General features: G+C 45.3%; 1 protein-coding gene across 9 annotated transcripts in view; it reads right to left on the bottom strand.

The window, feature by feature from the left end:
• cux2b (cut-like homeobox 2b) overlaps window positions 1-18,409 on the bottom strand; it is a 381,872-nt gene that overhangs the window by 70,966 nt on the left and 292,497 nt on the right. For all 9 annotated transcript variants that reach the window (XM_073065643.1, XM_073065644.1, XM_073065649.1 and 6 more), the window contains 2 exons: window positions 3,754-3,802; window positions 68-166 (listed from right to left, as the gene is read on the bottom strand). In XM_073065643.1, the coding sequence (XP_072921744.1) occupies window positions 68-166; window positions 3,754-3,802 (148 nt within the window). The remainder of the gene's footprint in view (window positions 1-67; window positions 167-3,753; window positions 3,803-18,409) is intronic.

The following is an 18,409-nucleotide window of genomic DNA, read 5'->3' as shown; positions in this document are numbered from 1 at the left end:
TTCGTGTGCTCTGAATTCACACAGGCTGTTATTCACTAATAATTCTCCTTCGCTCCCAGATCCTTACCACTGTACCAATCCGTGGAGAACGACAGGCCAAGTGAATGGAGCAATTCACAGACTGTTCCCGAAGACTCTCCACTTCCCTCTGAGCAGCTTCAGCCCTCTAAAACAGACAAAAATTTAAAAAAAAACTGAATTCCAACATCACAGTTCATCAGTGATTCTTCTCATTTTTGTTCTTATTTTGCTTGCTTATTGACTTCAGTTATAAATTAATTCTGGACCAGAACTGAAAACAACCATCTAGTGCATAATTTGCAGTGGGCTTTGAACTATTGGATTTCATACTTCAGGAAAGTTCAAATAGAAGCTCAAATACCTCTCTTGATGCGCTAATTATACACATTAATGTGGAGTACCAACTGAGGGTTCGGGGTACTTGAAAGATCAAAACCAAAGCACAAGCTTGTACATTGTATTGCAAACATTTATCATTTAGTAAATGACAATTAGATAAAATTTCACACTACCATCCATCAAATAGAAGATACTGCAGTGCAATATCATGATAAATGTAAATGAGCAAAGTTATTCAATTTGGTTCAATGTGGAAATCAAGAACTCAGCAGAAGTATTTTATCAACGTGCGTTCACATATTTTACTTAACTGGGAACACGTAAATATTACATCTCAGGGAAAAGTTATCCAACTGGATTATTTAAAGTTCAAAGTACTTTTATTATCAAAGAATATATAAATTATACAAGCTTGAGATTTTTTTTTTTGCTCGTAGATATCCACAAAGCAAGAAACCCGAAAGAACCCAATTAAACAAGAGAAAAAAGATCAACACTCGATACTCAAGAGAAAGAAAAAAATACAAATCATGCAAATGATTGAAGTGGACAACAATCCAAACCAGTCCTCAGATGGAGCAACTTGGGGTAAGCCTAAAGTCTTGATTATTTCTAAATTCTTAGAATGCAGTTGAGATTTAATAACCAGCTCCCAGTAGAAATACCAAGCTCTTCAGAGCAGTTACCGATCTTTGAATTCTCCGATTCAGTTAAAATTCTACTTCAGTCACAGTTCTGCTTACTAACAGATATGTTGCAACCATTAGTATTAATGCTGCATACTTTTACTATAAGAGCGTCTCTTGTCGTGGGCCCACCCCAAAAAAAGTAAAGCTTTAGCGGTCTCAGTAAATCAAAATAACGCAACTGAAAGCCATACAGAGGCTCTCAAGGTCTACTGAGATTTGGTAATCTTGGTGTTAATGACATTACACATATTAGACAGTATTCTCTGCTTCCAGTCACCACCAGGTGAACTCTGCTGGGCAGAACTATATCAGGGGGCTTCAGAGTTGAAAATTAAGGGATTTCACTGTGATGCCACACGGTGAATTCAGGGTTGCCAGAATTTCCAGGGGCTGAAGGTCGATCTCAAGGGCTGGAAATAGTTATTTTTAAAAAGGTTTCTTCAAATATTTCTGCCAGACATTCCAGGTGTGTAAAGCAAAACATCTGAAGGTTGAAAAGACGGCATCAGGAGGGCAGACAGATAAATCAATGGGGGAGGCTGGAAAAGCAGGTTTGCTGGTGGGAGACAATTTGACAGAGCCTCCATGACTTTATATACAGTTTGCATCCTACAAGTCAGACTGAAGAGCTTCCTGAAGCTCACTGTCTAGCGAAAAGGGTTCCCGGCCTTTTTTTTTGTGTCATGGACCAATACCATTAAGCAAGGGGTCCATGGACCTCAGGCTGGGAACCCACATGGCACACTGCAGGCCAGGGGTGCCCTTAACAAATGACCTGTCGTTCGTAAAGCTGGTGGGTGGGGCCTGGTTAGGAGCAGTAAAAGCCAACTTTAATGGTAAAAGCTCTGCAGCTACATAATTCAATATTTAGGACCATTTTAGAGGGCTCATAGAGGAATTCCAAAGTTTGGGCCTTAACAATTGAAGGGGGTGGTTGCCATAGATTGCATGTTTAAAGTGGGGGAGGATCAACAAATACCTGAATTGGAGGAGTATGTGCGATCTAAGGACTGGAGACTGCTGGGGGGGGAGGTGGTGGGTGGGATATGGCCGAGGAGATATTATTCGAAATTCATCAAGTTGATGCGTTGTTTAAATGGGAGTGATGTCAGTCAAAAGGGCAGGAGGGCGTTGGTTGAAAAGAACCGGTGAAACCCGTGATGCTGGCAGGCTGGCCAGCTCAAGAGTATTCAGTCCCAAGCGTTGGGAAGTATCAGGTTGCTGGAAAAAAAGGTGCTCATGGTGATGCTAGACACGTGGTCCAAAGCTCCTCAGAGCTAAAAACAGACCTGTCTGGTGTCACCAGCCACGGTGCTTCCTGTGGGGAGTCTCTTTATCCTTGGTGGGACACTTCTGGTCGCAAATCTCTAAACTCCCTTCACACCCCACTCCCCCGGGCGTGGTATCCCAGACATCTCCTCAGCAGTGTAGAGTTTTACAGTGCCGGCCACCCACCGGGGTTCAACTCCTGCCGCTGTCTGGAAGGAATCTGTACGGTCTCCTCCCACATTCCAGAGGTGTACAGGTTAGGCTTGTTACGTTGCGGGCACGCCACACTGCCGCTGGGAGCGGGGAGACACGCGTGGACTGCTGCCAGCGCGCCCTCGGACTGCGTCGGTCGCTGACGCAAACAACGCGTTTTACAGTACGTTTTGATGTGCGTGTGTCAAATAAAGATATCGGTTGTGATTTGTTGTTTTGCCACCAGATGGACCAATTTGATGATGGATTCTACTGCTCTTTTATGGCTGTAGGTAAACTTGGGTCTTCAGTACAAGCAGGGTATAATTTCTGAAGAACAGCAACTTAACCTCATGTCAAGTTAATTGCCGATCTCCAATTTCATTAGGGCCATTTCCAACAGTACAGAAATACTGCCGCTCTCCTCCACGCCGTGCAGTAATACACAACATTGCAATCCCCTGATAGTTATAACACCAGTTAGCAACTGTAAACATGCAAAACTAATGCATAAAGCTGCATTATGCAAATACCCATGAGATTTAATTAATCAATAAATTATACCATTTTACTATGCAGATTAACACACACATACACACAAAACACTCTGGAGGAACTCAGCAGGTCAGGCAACATTGATGGAAAGTTTCTAGTCAAGGTTATTGTCATTTAACTACAGTATATTCTTGTATACTGTCAAATGAGACAATGTTTCTCCAAACTAGGGTGCAAAGCACCACAAAACATATAAGACACAATAATTTGGGAAAGCAAAGATAAAATCTACAGATGAATTAAGCATAGATAAATAAACTGAAGTGCATAAATTAAATATTGTAGGGTACAGAACAGATTAACCGGTGCCACTTCGAATGTGATGCAGTGGGGTGTTCAGGAGCCTAGTGGCCTGAGGGAAGAAACTGTTTCCCATCCTGACCGTTCTTGTCTTCATGCATCGGAGTCTCCTGCCTGATGGTAGAAAGTCAAAGAGGATGCTGGAAGGATGGGCGGGATCCTTGATAATACTAAGGGCCCTGCGTACTCTGCGTTCCTGATTTCAGGCTGAGACCCTTCATCGGGACTGTCTGATCTGCTGAATTCCTCCAGCATTTTGTGTGTGTGCGCATTACCTTGGACTTCCAGCATTTGCAGAATCTCTTGAATTTATTATGCGCATTCCTTTTAAAATAGAATCTTACACGCTTGATATTTTTCCCTCTACAAGCTGGATTCTGCTTCTTACCTGATTAGCTTTCTCTAAGTTGGTCATGATCATCCCAACTTCATCTGCCCTAAAATAGATGCAAAACGTCAGTTTGACAGGAAACAACCTACAATCATGTGAATAGGCTGCAAAATAGCAACTCATTACTTACTGCCGCAGTTGATTCAACACCTACGATGCTACACTTTGCAATACTGCTGGCCAGGCACACATTACTGCTCGGGCTACTGAAGTACCAGAAATTTTTAGGAAATGTAGTTCAGTTTCGAGGAACAAATCTTAATATGGTTAAATCAACTTGCATGTTGTTGTACATTTTGTGAGAATTGCAATTTAAAAACGTAATGTGCTATGCACCATTGGGAATTTCAATTGTATCGATATTACGCTCCAAAGCACCGAGAATCGTGTTACAGTGTATATTAGTAGTCACATTGCTTAGTAGTCACAAAGCAGTGGCTTCACTTGTATTCTGCCTTTGATGACACTCTGCTCAACGTTAAATGAAGCTGTAGATAATTAAGTGGCTACGTATGATACCCGGCAGACTGTAAATCATAACTAAATGAAAACACGGACATTCAAATCTCTGTTATCACTATAGATTTTTGACACACGCATACAAAATCATCTGGTGTTACAACAAACAGTGAATTGCTTCAAGTAGGAAACTGGACCCCAATTCAATTTTCTTCTCCTGTTTATCTGATGGTCAAGTTGAATTACACATGAAAACCTATTCCATTATTCCCGAGCCCTTGGCAGATTTGATTCCGTATGAGGTTTCCCCAACGGAATGCACGTCTGATCCCCATGCTTGGGGCTATCGAATTGTTCGGCCAGAACAAAACCAAGAAAACTGCTCCTGTAGGTTTTCACGAATAAAACGGCAGAGGCATCTTAAGTTTAAGAGAGACCGTAACAGCTCCTGTACTGCCAACCAAACACAGAACATAAAGCGCTGTAAAAAAAACTTCACCTAATTACGTCATCACGTCAGACCAGCCTCTTAAAGTGAACCCCAAGTGAATATTGGTGGTCGTGAATTACACACGTTTCCAACCATTACATTACCCCACACTCTGACTGAGCACCATCAAGAAACAAAAACAGCACTTGGAGAGCCTAAAAGGTGAGGTGGTTTTCCTTCTTAATTACTGAAACCCAGGGGGCCCAAGAGTCTTAAATTGATGACTAAAGTTTGAACAGAGAAACAGAAACTGTCAATGCTAGCATCAACGATGTCGTCAGTGAACGGACAAGTTGCTATTTCGGATATTTACTCAACACAAGCAGCCGGTGTTATATTTAAGGACTGCACCTTTCACAACGCCAATACACTACTGCACCGCCAAAGGTGCGGGTTCAATTCCTGCCATTGTCTGTAAGGAGTTTGCACGTTCGCCCTGGGCCTGCGTGGGTTTCCTCCGGGTGCTCCAGCTTCCCTTCACGTTTCAAAGGCGTACGGGTTAGTAGGTTAATCGGTCGCAAGGGTGTATTTGGGCCGCACAGGCTCGTTGGGCTGTACGTAGCCTACCTTCTTTCATAAGTCGGGCAGCACGGTAGCGCAGTGGCTAGCACAACGCTTTACAGTATAGGCGACCCAGGTTCAATTCCTGCCGCTGCCTGTAAGGAGTTTTTAACATCTCCCTCCAGGTGCTCCGGTTTCCTCTCACAGTCCAAAGACGTCCCTGTTCACAGGTTAATTGGTCATTGTAATTGTCCATGATTGGACTTGGATTAAATCGGGGGATTGCTGGACACAGCTGGAAGGGGCTATTCTGCACTATCTCTATAATTAATACATAGATAACTAAATAAAGGTTTGTTACCATGCTGCATCTCTAAAATAAAAATAAAAATTGCCTGCTTTCTGTGTATGGTTAAGATTTTAACAACCTACTTCTATCTATAATTTATCATATGTAAGAAAAACATTAAACTAAACAAGTCAACCACATTAGTTGTTTCACATTAGTTTGATAGTATAAATTTCACAGTTCCTAAACAGTTGATCAATTCACCTGCATTTGCTAAATGTCAAACTCAAGTGTAGCATTTGGTAAAACCAATTGAGAAACATTCCTGATCTTTTGCAAATAACCGGATTTGTGCTAATCTTTTTAAAAGTTATTCTATTCTGCTCTTGTTTTTGACTTGGGGCTGTGTTTATTTTCTGTTGAGAACAACTCCCAAGAAGCTTATTAGTTTTAGGAATCTTCATCAGAACTGTAAAGTGATGATAGAGCTGACAATGATCTATGAGCAATTACTGTGAAAATATCAACCAGTGCCATCCAAGAGGGCCACAACCTTGTCGTAGGGGTTTGGAGGCCTGTGTGCCTCAATGACTCGGAGAGCAATGTTGCCTGGAGTCAGGGCTTTGTGCTTTGGCTCTTGGTGGGGTCACCCATGCCGAACAGGTCAAAGGGTAGAAGTCAGACTAAGAGTGGTCCACCGGCCCTTCAGGCTCAAGGGGTTCAGCTCCGGGCTGGTCAAACAAAACTGTTATGGAAAGAGCTGTGGAGAATCTGAGCATGGCAGTATTCCTGACTGTCCACCCGGGACTTGCATGGCTGACAGCAGTGAAAACTGAGAGGAAGCTTCTGACACGATGAAGGAAGACCTGAACACTGCCAGAGATGGAGGACCTTCATTGCTGCCCTAAACGCCAGCGGCTTAACGGGCAGTAAGTAAGTGATCAACCAATGACCTGCTCAGGACCAACGTCCATTCAGGTCAGCTCTAATAGACAATAGACAATAGGTGCAGAAGTAGACCATTCGGCCCTTTGAGCCTGCACCGCCATTCTGAGATCATGGCTGATCATCTACTATCAATACCCGGTTCCTGCCTTGTCCCCATATCCCTTGATTCCCCTATCCATAAGATACCTATCTAGCTCCTTCTTGAAAGCATCCAGAGAATTGGCCTCCACTGCCTTCCGAGGCAGTGCATTCCAGACCCCCACAACTCTCTGGGAGAGTCCTAAATGACTCTGTCCTAAATGACCTACCCCTTATTCTCTTATTCTCTTATTCTCTTATTCTCAAACCATGCCCCCTGGTACTGGACTCTCCCAGCATCTGGATCATATTTCCTGCCTCTATCTTGTCCAATCCCTTAATAATCTTATATGTTGCAATCAGATCCCCTCTCAATCTCCTGAATTCCAGTGTGTACAAGCCCAGTCTCTCTAACCTCTCTGCGTAAGACAGTCCGGACATCCCAGGAATTAACCTTGTGAATCTCCAGAGATGTCTTGCTCGGTCTCTAACTGCACGTTCATGGCTGAAGTGGTGAAGACTGAAAAGTGGCTCCACAAGGAGATTATATAGAATGAGCAACAGTCTGCATGCAAACACTAACAACTACATAAGAATCTCGACAGCATACAGGATTTTTTAAAATCCTGTTTGATTTCCACATTATTCCACCCTGAACCCAATTCTTTCCTGTGGTTTCTGGTATGCCAATCAAAACTGGATATACATGTTCAATTTTGGGTGGCCACTCTACCACTGGAAGAAGCGTAAAACTAGGATTCCCGCTGCTGCCTGTAAGGAGTCTGTACCATCACCTAGTGACCGAGTGGGTTTCCTCTGGGTACTCTAGGTCTCTTCCCACAGACCAAGGAGTTGTAAGTTGTCCTGTGGCTAGGCGAGGGTTAAATCAGGAGATTGCTGGGCAGCGAGGGTTGAAGGGTCGGAAGGGCTTACTCTGCACTGTACCCCAATAAATACAGGCGTCCCCGTTTTTCGAACGTTCGCTTTACGACAACTCGCTGTTATGAAAGACCTACATTAGAACCTGTTTTCGCCAACCAAAGAGGATTTTCACTTTTATGAAAAAAAGGCGCCTGCTTTATACGTGTGTTTACCCCAACAAAGACTACAATGACCGTGAAGCCTTGTGTGGGCAGTTGTTTGCGCATGCGTGTACGTGCCGATCTTTTTTCTCCAAATCGATTTTGGCTCGCTGTCTTGCCGATTTTGATAAGTGAAACTACACCGTACATACAATATTTCTACTTTATATAGGCTGTATATTTATCATATCATTCCTGCTTTTACTATATGTTAGTGTTATTTTAGGTTTTATGTGTTATTTGGTATGATTTGGTAGGTTATTTTTTTGGGTCTGGGAACGCTCAATAATTTTTCCCATATAAATTAATGGTAATTGCTTCTTCGCTTTACGACATTTCGGTTTACAAACGGTTTCACAGGAACGCTCTACCTTTGGACAGTGGGGGAAACCTGTAAATAAACAGGTGCTTTCTCGCCACGTGCTACCTGTAGGATACGTGCTGCTATTGGATAATCTGAAATTGGCAAGGTCTTTCAGGAGTGCCACCTCTGCAGGCACCCGTCCCCAAGCTTTGTCCATTGATCAGAGCCCGTTGCCACACCAGCCCTCCTGTCAGACATCCCGCTCTCCGGACCTTTGTCTTGGCCTCTGAATCAGGGCAAAATCTTCCCTCTCTCACCACTTGCAGCAACCCCTCCACATGGCCAGCCCCAAACTAGAATCTGCCCCACCCTTTGCTTCCACTTTTATTCTGAATGACCTCGACTCTGATGGAAGCTTTGAAGCCAACATCCTTTCTCCCAACCCCCACATCACCATGGTAAAGGCAGAAAAATCAATTATGATTTACTTCAAGTTAGTTTTACCGCTCTAACTTTACATCCTTCAGATTTTACCCTGCTTTGCTTTTTTAATGAGTTATTGACATATAGTAGAACCTTCGGGTGTATGGGACGTCCCGGGAGGGGTAGCCCTTCTGGTGAGGGGGCTTGTCATGTCCATTCACTCACCTTTGGTCCCCACCGGACACTCAGCTCTCACCTGTGGCTCCACGTAGCTGTCTGAATGCGACAACAACCATGTCCCAGTACACAGCTTGGACAGGCGGGCTAAACCAGGTGAGGATAGCTGGTGGGCCTCAGACCCCGGTGAGACGGGGGACACGCCTGTCCTAGCGCGCGAAGTCAGCTCTGGCGGACAGGGCAGATGAGATCTACTGTGAGATCCAACGGCCAGGAACGCGGAGAGCGGAGCAGGTGTGATGGGCGTCGACTGCAACCGAGGAAGATCCCAGTTGGTGACGCCTGTTTGTACCTATGGAGCCGGACTTCCGAGGTCGAGAGAATGGAGCTGCCCAAGTGCAAAGGCTCTTCCGCTTTAAAACTCTCCCGAACACGGTTTCTGTCATCGTCGGACACGACAGACGACCACCACTGACACACGATTCCTACCCACAACTCGCAGCGAAAGCTTCGGACAGGGAACTCAGCATAACTACTTAAGTGGGCCTGAGCTTGAGGAAATGAACTGCCGCTACCCTGCATACCCAGTCCGTTAATTCTGCAACGGAAAGCCAGATCTGTGTGTCCTGGACGCTAAAAGGCGGGAGTTCACTCCTGGTCAGTTTAACAGTTAAAAACTAAACATCGAAAACAGAAATCTCCAGTTATGCTTACACTATTTATAGCCGTGCTGCAACTGTTAATTAAAATATTTTATTTTACAGCCCAATTTCACACATTAGCATTTTCAGCCCCATTTGTTAATAGATGCTCATTAATTCTCTGCACTCGAGGATTAGGAGAACAATCTCCAGACCCAAACTAGTTCAGGAGGTTTGGACAATTTCCATTGTTCAGTAATTCCTAAATGCATCGGCAGCAGAAAACTAATACCTTGTGAAAGTGCAGCTACTTTCAAAGGACAGAAAACTTCCTGTATTTTCATCCAGTCGTCTTTCAACAAACACACCCCAACGTCTCTTACAATTCCCTGCCCACCTCAATATCAGCTTCTTTTTTCTACCATTTCTCTTCCCTTTTTCATTTTACATCAGCATCTTTAGGCTACAAAGCCAGCCTCTCATTCAATGCGTGATCTCATCTTCATTCCCCTGCTAGTCGTCTCACCCCTATCCTCCTACAAGACTAGCCTCACGCGCTGGCAGTGTATCTGGCTAAGGCAGTGCTTCCAGCACCTGCAGCTTTCTGTCCAATTAATTTCGCTCTGCAAAAGCTAAACTACAATGTTCCTGACGCAACCAGAAATAAAACATGCTGAGTGCGATCGCTTGTAGGCATGTGGGGTCAACATATTAAACGCCTTTTCTCCTTGTTCCGATCTAAATATTGCAGCAGTCAAGCACAAAGATTATTAAACACAGAGTTCCCTCCTACTGATCCAACTGCGCTGCACAACTGTACTCCAATCAAACCTGGCCACACCACCACAGAGCTTCATATATTGTTACGCACCTCTATTAGCTGACCGTCTAGTAGACAGCATAGAACATAGAACAGTTCAGCACAGAAACAGGCCCTTCTGCCCACAAGGCTGTTGCCAAACCAGCTAAAAACCAAATCAAAAACTCCCAGACCCCTAATCCCTCCTACATACACAATGTCCGTATCCCTCCTACATACAATGTCCGTATCCCTCCTACATACACAATGTCCGTATCCCTCCTACATACAATGTCCGTATCCCTCCTACATACGCAATGTCCGTATCCCTCCTACATACAATGTCCGTATCCCTCCTACATACAATGTCCGTATCCCTCCTACATACGCAATGTCCGTATCCCTCCTACATACGCAATGTCCGTATCCCTCCTACATACGCAATGTCCGTATCCCTCCTACATACCCAATGTCCGTATCCCTCCTACACACAATGTCCGTATCCCTCCTACATACAATGTCCGTATCCCTCCTACATACGCAATGTCCGTATCCCTCCTACATACGCAATGTCCGTATCCCTCCTACATACGCAATGTCCGTATCCCTCCTACACCCAATGTCCGTATCCCTCCTACACACAATGTCCGTATCCCTCCTACATACAATGTCCGTATCCCTCCTACATACAATGTCCGTATCCCTCCTACATACAATGTCCGTATCCCTCCTACATACAATGTCCGTATCCCTCCTACATACGCAATGTCCGTATCCCTCCTACATACGCAATGTCCGTATCCCTCCTACATACAATGTCCGTATCCCTCCTACATACAATGTCCGTATCCCTCCTACATACAATGTCCGTATCCCTCCTACATACAATGTCCGTATCCCTCCTACATACAATGTCCGTATCCCTCCTACATACGCAATGTCCGTATCCCTCCTACATACAATGTCCGTATCCCTCCTACATACAATGTCCGTATCCCTCCTACATACGCAATGTCCGTATCCCTCCTACATACAATGTCCGTATCCCTCCTACATACAATGTCCGTATCCCTCCTACATACGCAATGTCCGTATCCCTCCTACATACAATGACCGTATCCCTCCTACATACAATGACCGTATCCCTCCTACATACAATGTCCGTATCCCTCCTACATACGCAATGTCCGTATCCCTCCTACATACAATGTCCGTATCCCTCCTACATACAATGTCCGTATCCCTCCTACATACGCAATGTCCGTATCCCTCCTACATACAATGACCGTATCCCTCCTACATACAATGTCCGTATCCCTCCTACATACGCAATGTCCGTATCCCTCCTACATACAATGTCCGTATCCCTCCTACATACGCAATGTCCGTATCCCTCCTACATACGCAATGTCCGTATCCCTCCTACATACGCAATGTCCGTATCCCTCCTACATACGCAATGACCGTATCCCTCCTACATACGCAATGTCCGTATCCCTCCTACATACGCAATGTCCGTATCCCTCCTACATACAATGTCCGTATCCCTCCTACATACAATGTCCGTATCCCTCCTACATACGCAATGACCGTATCCCTCCTACACACAATGTCCGTATCCCTCCTACATACGCAATGTCCGTATCCCTCCTACATACGCAATGTCCGTATCCCTCCTACATACAATGTCCGTATCCCTCCTACATACGCAATGTCCGTATCCCTCCTACATACGCAATGTCCGTATCCCTCCTACATACAATGTCCGTATCCCTCCTACATACAATGTCCGTATCCCTCCTACATACAATGTCCGTATCCCTCCTACATACAATGTCCGTATCCCTCCTACATACAATGTCCGTATCCCTCCTACATACAATGTCCGTATCCCTCCTACATACGCAATGTCCGTATCCCTCCTACATACAATGTCCGTATCCCTCCTACATACAATGTCCGTATCCCTCCTACATACAATGTCCGTATCCCTCCTACATACAATGTCCGTATCCCTCCTACATACGCAATGTCCGTATCCCTCCTACATACGCAATGTCCGTATCCCTCCTACATACAATGTCCGTATCCCTCCTACACACAATGTCCGTATCCCTCCTACATACGCAATGTCCGTATCCCTCCTACATACGCAATGTCCGTATCCCTCCTACATACAATGTCCGTATCCCTCCTACATACGCAATGTCCGTATCCCTCCTACATACGCAATGTCCGTATCCCTCCTACATACAATGTCCGTATCCCTCCTACATACAATGTCCGTATCCCTCCTACATACGCAATGTCCGTATCCCTCCTACATACAATGTCCGTATCCCTCCTACATACGCAATGTCCGTATCCCTCCTACATACAATGTCCGTATCCCTCCTACATACAATGTCCGTATCCCTCCTACATACAATGTCCGTATCCCTCCTACATACAATGTCCGTATCCCTCCTACATACAATGTCCGTATCCCTCCTACATACGCAATGTCCGTATCCCTCCTACATACAATGTCCGTATCCCTCCTACATACAATGTCCGTATCCCTCCTACATACAATGTCCGTATCCCTCCTACATACAATGTCCGTATCCCTCCTACATACGCAATGTCCGTATCCCTCCTACATACAATGTCCGTATCCCTCCTACATACAATGTCCGTATCCCTCCTACATACGCAATGTCCGTATCCCTCCTACATACAATGTCCGTATCCCTCCTACATACAATGTCCGTATCCCTCCTACATACAATGTCCGTATCCCTCCTACATACGCAATGTCCGTATCCCTCCTACATACAATGTCCGTATCCCTCCTACATACAATGTCCGTATCCCTCCTACATACAATGTCCGTATCCCTCCTACATACAATGTCCGTATCCCTCCTACATACAATGTCCGTATCCCTCCTACATACGCAATGTCCGTATCCCTCCTACATACAATGTCCGTATCCCTCCTACATACGCAATGTCCGTATCCCTCCTACATACGCAATGTCCGTATCCCTCCTACATACGCAATGTCCGTATCCCTCCTACATACAATGTCCGTATCCCTCCTACATACAATGTCCGTATCCCTCCTACATACAATGTCCGTATCCCTCCTACATACGCAATGTCCGTATCCCTCCTACATACGCAATGTCCGTATCCCTCCTACATACGCAATGTCCGTATCCCTCCTACATACAATGTCCGTATCCCTCCTACATACAATGTCCGTATCCCTCCTACATACGCAATGACCGTATCCCTCCTACATACAATGTCCGTATCCCTCCTACATACAATGTCCGTATCCCTCCTACACACAATGTCCATATCCCTCCTACATACAATGTCCGTATCCCTCCTACATACGCAATGTCCGTATCCCTCCTACACACAATGTCCATATCCCTCCTACATACAATGTCCGTATCCCTCCTACATACGCAATGTCCATATCCCTCCTACATACGCAATGACCGTATCCCTCCTACATACGCAATGTCCGTATCCCTCCTACATACGCAATGTCCGTATCCCTCCTACATACAATGTCCGTATCCCTCCTACATACAATGTCCGTATCCCTCCTACATACAATGTCCGTATCCCTCCTACATACGCAATGTCCGTATCCCTCCTACATACGCAATGTCCGTATCCCTCCTACATACAATGTCCGTATCCCTCCTACATACAATGTCCGTATCCCTCCTACATACGCAATGTCCGTATCCCTCCTACATACGCAATGTCCGTATCCCTCCTACATACGCAATGTCCGTATCCCTCCTACACCCAATGTCCGTATCCCTCCTACACACAATGTCCGTATCCCTCCTACATACAATGTCCGTATCCCTCCTACATACAATGTCCGTATCCCTCCTACATACAATGTCCGTATCCCTCCTACATACAATGTCCGTATCCCTCCTACATACAATGTCCGTATCCCTCCTACATACGCAATGTCCGTATCCCTCCTACATACGCAATGTCCGTATCCCTCCTACATACAATGTCCGTATCCCTCCTACATACAATGTCCGTATCCCTCCTACATACAATGTCCGTATCCCTCCTACATACAATGTCCGTATACCTCCTACATACAATGTCCGTATCCCTCCTACATACGCAATGTCCGTATCCCTCCTACATACAATGTCCGTATCCCTCCTACATACAATGTCCGTATCCCTCCTACATACGCAATGTCCGTATCCCTCCTACATACAATGTCCGTATCCCTCCTACATACAATGTCCGTATCCCTCCTACATACGCAATGTCCGTATCCCTCCTACATACAATGACCGTATCCCTCCTACATACAATGACCGTATCCCTCCTACATACAATGTCCGTATCCCTCCTACATACGCAATGTCCGTATCCCTCCTACATACAATGTCCGTATCCCTCCTACATACAATGTCCGTATCCCTCCTACATACAATGTCCGTATCCCTCCTACATACAATGTCCGTATCCCTCCTACATACGCAATGACCGTATCCCTCCTACATACGCAATGTCCGTATCCCTCCTACATACGCAATGACCGTATCCCTCCTACATACGCAATGACCGTATCCCTCCTACATACAATGTCCGTATCCCTCCTACATACGCAATGTCCGTATCCCTCCTACATACAATGTCCGTATCCCTCCTACATACGCAATGTCCGTATCCCTCCTACATACGCAATGTCCGTATCCCTCCTACATACGCAATGTCCGTATCCCTCCTACATACACAATGTCCGTATCCCTCCTACATACGCAATGTCCGTATCCCTCCTACATACAATGTCCGTATCCCTCCTACATACGCAATGTCCGTATCCCTCCTACATACGCAATGTCCGTATCCCTCCTACATACAATGTCCGTATCCCTCCTACATACGCAATGTCCGTATCCCTCCTACATACGCAATGTCCGTATCCCTCCTACATACACAATGTCCGTATCCCTCCTACATACAATGTCCGTATCCCTCCTACATACGCAATGACCGTATCCCTCCTACATACGCAATGTCCGTATCCCTCCTACATACGCAATGACCGTATCCCTCCTACATACAATGTCCGTATCCCTCCTACATACAATGTCCGTATCCCTCCTACATACAATGTCCGTATCCCTCCTACATACGCAATGACCGTATCCCTCCTACATACGCAATGACCGTATCCCTCCTACATACGCAATGTCCGTATCCCTCCTACATACGCAATGTCCGTATCCCTCCTACATACAATGTCCGTATCCCTCCTACATACACAATGTCCGTATCCCTCCTACATACAATGTCCGTATCCCTCCTACATACACAATGTCCGTATCCCTCCTACATACAATGTCCGTATCCCTCCTACATACAATGTCCGTATCCCTCCTACATACGCAATGTCCGTATCCCTCCTACATACGCAATGTCCGTATCCCTCCTACATACGCAATGTCCGTATCCCTCCTACATACAATGTCCGTATCCCTCCTACATACACAATGTCCGTATCCCTCCTACATACAATGTCCGTATCCCTCCTACATACGCAATGTCCGTATCCCTCCTACATACGCAATGTCCGTATCCCTCCTACATACGCAATGTCCGTATCCCTCCTACATACAATGTCCGTATCCCTCCTACATACGCAATGTCCGTATCCCTCCTACATACGCAATGTCCGTATCCCTCCTACATACGCAATGTCCGTATCCCTCCTACATACGCAATGACCGTATCCCTCCTACATACGCAATGTCCGTATCCCTCCTACATACGCAATGTCCGTATCCCTCCTACATACGCAATGTCCGTATCCCTCCTACATACGCAATGTCCGTATCCCTCCTACATACGCAATGTCCGTATCCCTCCTACATACGCAATGTCCGTATCCCTCCTACATACAATGTCCGTATCCCTCCTACATACGCAATGTCCGTATCCCTCCTACATACGCAATGTCCGTATCCCTCCTACATACGCAATGTCCGTATCCCTCCTACATACGCAATGTCCGTATCCCTCCTACACCCAATGTCCGTATCCCTCCTACATACAATGTCCGTATCCCTCCTACATACGCAATGTCCGTATCCCTCCTACATACGCAATGTCCGTATCCCTCCTACATACGCAATGTCCGTATCCCTCCTACACCCAATGTCCGTATCCCTCCTACATACAATGTCCGTATCCCTCCTACATACAATGTCCGTATCCCTCCTACATACAATGTCCGTATCCCTCCTACATACAATGTCTGTATCCCTCCTACATACGCAATGTCCGTATCCCTCCTACATACAATGTCCGTATCCCTCCTACATACAATGTCCGTATCCCTCCTACATACAATGTCCGTATCCCTCCTACATACAATGTCCGTATCCCTCCTACATACGCAATGTCCGTATCCCTCCTACATACAATGTCCGTATCCCTCCTACATACGCAATGTCCGTATCCCTCCTACATACGCAATGTCCGTATCCCTCCTACATACGCAATGTCCGTATCCCTCCTACATACGCAATGTCCGTATCCCTCCTACACCCAATGTCCGTATCCCTCCTACATACAATGTCCGTATCCCTCCTACATACGCAATGTCCGTATCCCTCCTACATACGCAATGTCCGTATCCCTCCTACATACGCAATGTCCGTATCCCTCCTACATACGCAATGTCCGTATCCCTCCTACACCCAATGTCCGTATCCCTCCTACATACAATGTCCGTATCCCTCCTACATACGCAATGTCCGTATCCCTCCTACATACGCAATGTCCGTATCCCTCCTACATACGCAATGTCCGTATCCCTCCTACATACGCAATGTCCGTATCCCTCCTACATACAATGTCCGTATCCCTCCTACATACAATGTCCGTATCCCTCCTACATACGCAATGTCCGTATCCCTCCTACATACGCAATGTCCGTATCCCTCCTACATACAATGTCCGTATCCCTCCTACATACGCAATGTCCGTATCCCTCCTACATACGCAATGTCCGTATCCCTCCTACATACACAATGTCCGTATCCCTCCTACATACACAATGTCCATATCCCTCTATCTTCCTCACATCCTCGTGCCTATCCAAATGTCTCTTAAAAGCCTCTAACGTACTTGCCTCTACCACCATACCGGGCAGCGTGCTCCAGGCAAAGACTTGTAATATGATATGCTGGCCAGTCCTGTAACTGGCTACAGAGCTGCGGCACTGACTTCTGATTATTGAAAGAAGCACCGACCTGTTGTTTCTGTTAAATCTGATATCCCTATAGACTTTATTTTATTAAACTAATAAGTGACATTTAATTATAACGCACAGAATGTCGCGTCCTGAGGTTAGTTGCTAATTTCCAATCAGCTCCTTAATTAGAACAGGTAATTTGCTGAGGGCAAAAAGAAAATACAGCTTAAAAATTGCCCAAGTAGTTCTGTACATTGGGATCCTTGGCCTCTCCTAAGCTTCCACTCCCCACACCTGTCTTACCCCGCTCTAAAGGATGGGCAGTAGACACACACTGAAGGCGATCAGGTCCTCCTTGAACTAAGTTTTGTTTCTCCCACTTTTGTTTTCAATTTGTTAGTTGCAATGCAATTCACTCTTGCCTTCCACCGAAAATATATGTACAACAATGCTAACTGGGTAGCAAATCATTTAGACAGATATAGGATTTGTCACAGGAAATTACACTGCAATAAATCTTGAACATATGTCACACCTCTCGCCAGCATTCATTCAGTCACGTAGCTTTCCTGGTTACTGTTACAATAATCTGAATAAGGTCGGGCTTTGCTGTCTCTCACGCCTGATCTACCTCTCAAAAATCATCTAGTTAACCTTCTATTTCACTTTCCAACTCTAAACCCACATCAACTGATCCCATTGGAATCCAAATATCCACTGGTCTCAAAGCACAGGATCCTGGGATTTCAATTCCCAAGGATTCACCACCATTTTCATCTCAATCCTAAACCATTTTGAGGCTAGTCATCCCCGGCTCCCAGGTCTCCAGATGGGAAAACAGTCCCTCAAGCCCTGCCTTAAGAGGCTGACAAGAGTTTAAATCGAGTAATGAAATCCATTTAGTTCACTCAATAAAGGGACCCTGGGCCATTAAACGATGAAGAATCAACGTGCTGAACTTTTGGAACCACAGGCAAATGTCCACCTAAGTTAGGATACCAACAGTGAACACAGTACAGCATAGCACATTAATTTCACAGCGGATTCTAAGTGGCCATTTCAGCTATAGTAACAGAGAGTTCTGTAATGGTTCAAGAAGTCTCAGAGAACCACCCAAAAATTGGGCGTGACCTGTTTTATGAAATTTCCATTTTTGCTGATTTTTAAATATTTTCTCTTGGATTGTTATAAATATAATATTAATACTGCTATTAATA

Source organism: Hemitrygon akajei, chromosome 14 (assembly GCF_048418815.1).
Source record: "Hemitrygon akajei chromosome 14, sHemAka1.3, whole genome shotgun sequence".
NCBI lineage: Eukaryota > Metazoa > Chordata > Chondrichthyes > Myliobatiformes > Dasyatidae > Hemitrygon > Hemitrygon akajei.
Note: the sequence above shows the minus strand (reverse complement) of the source record. Positions and strands in the feature narration are given on the sequence as shown.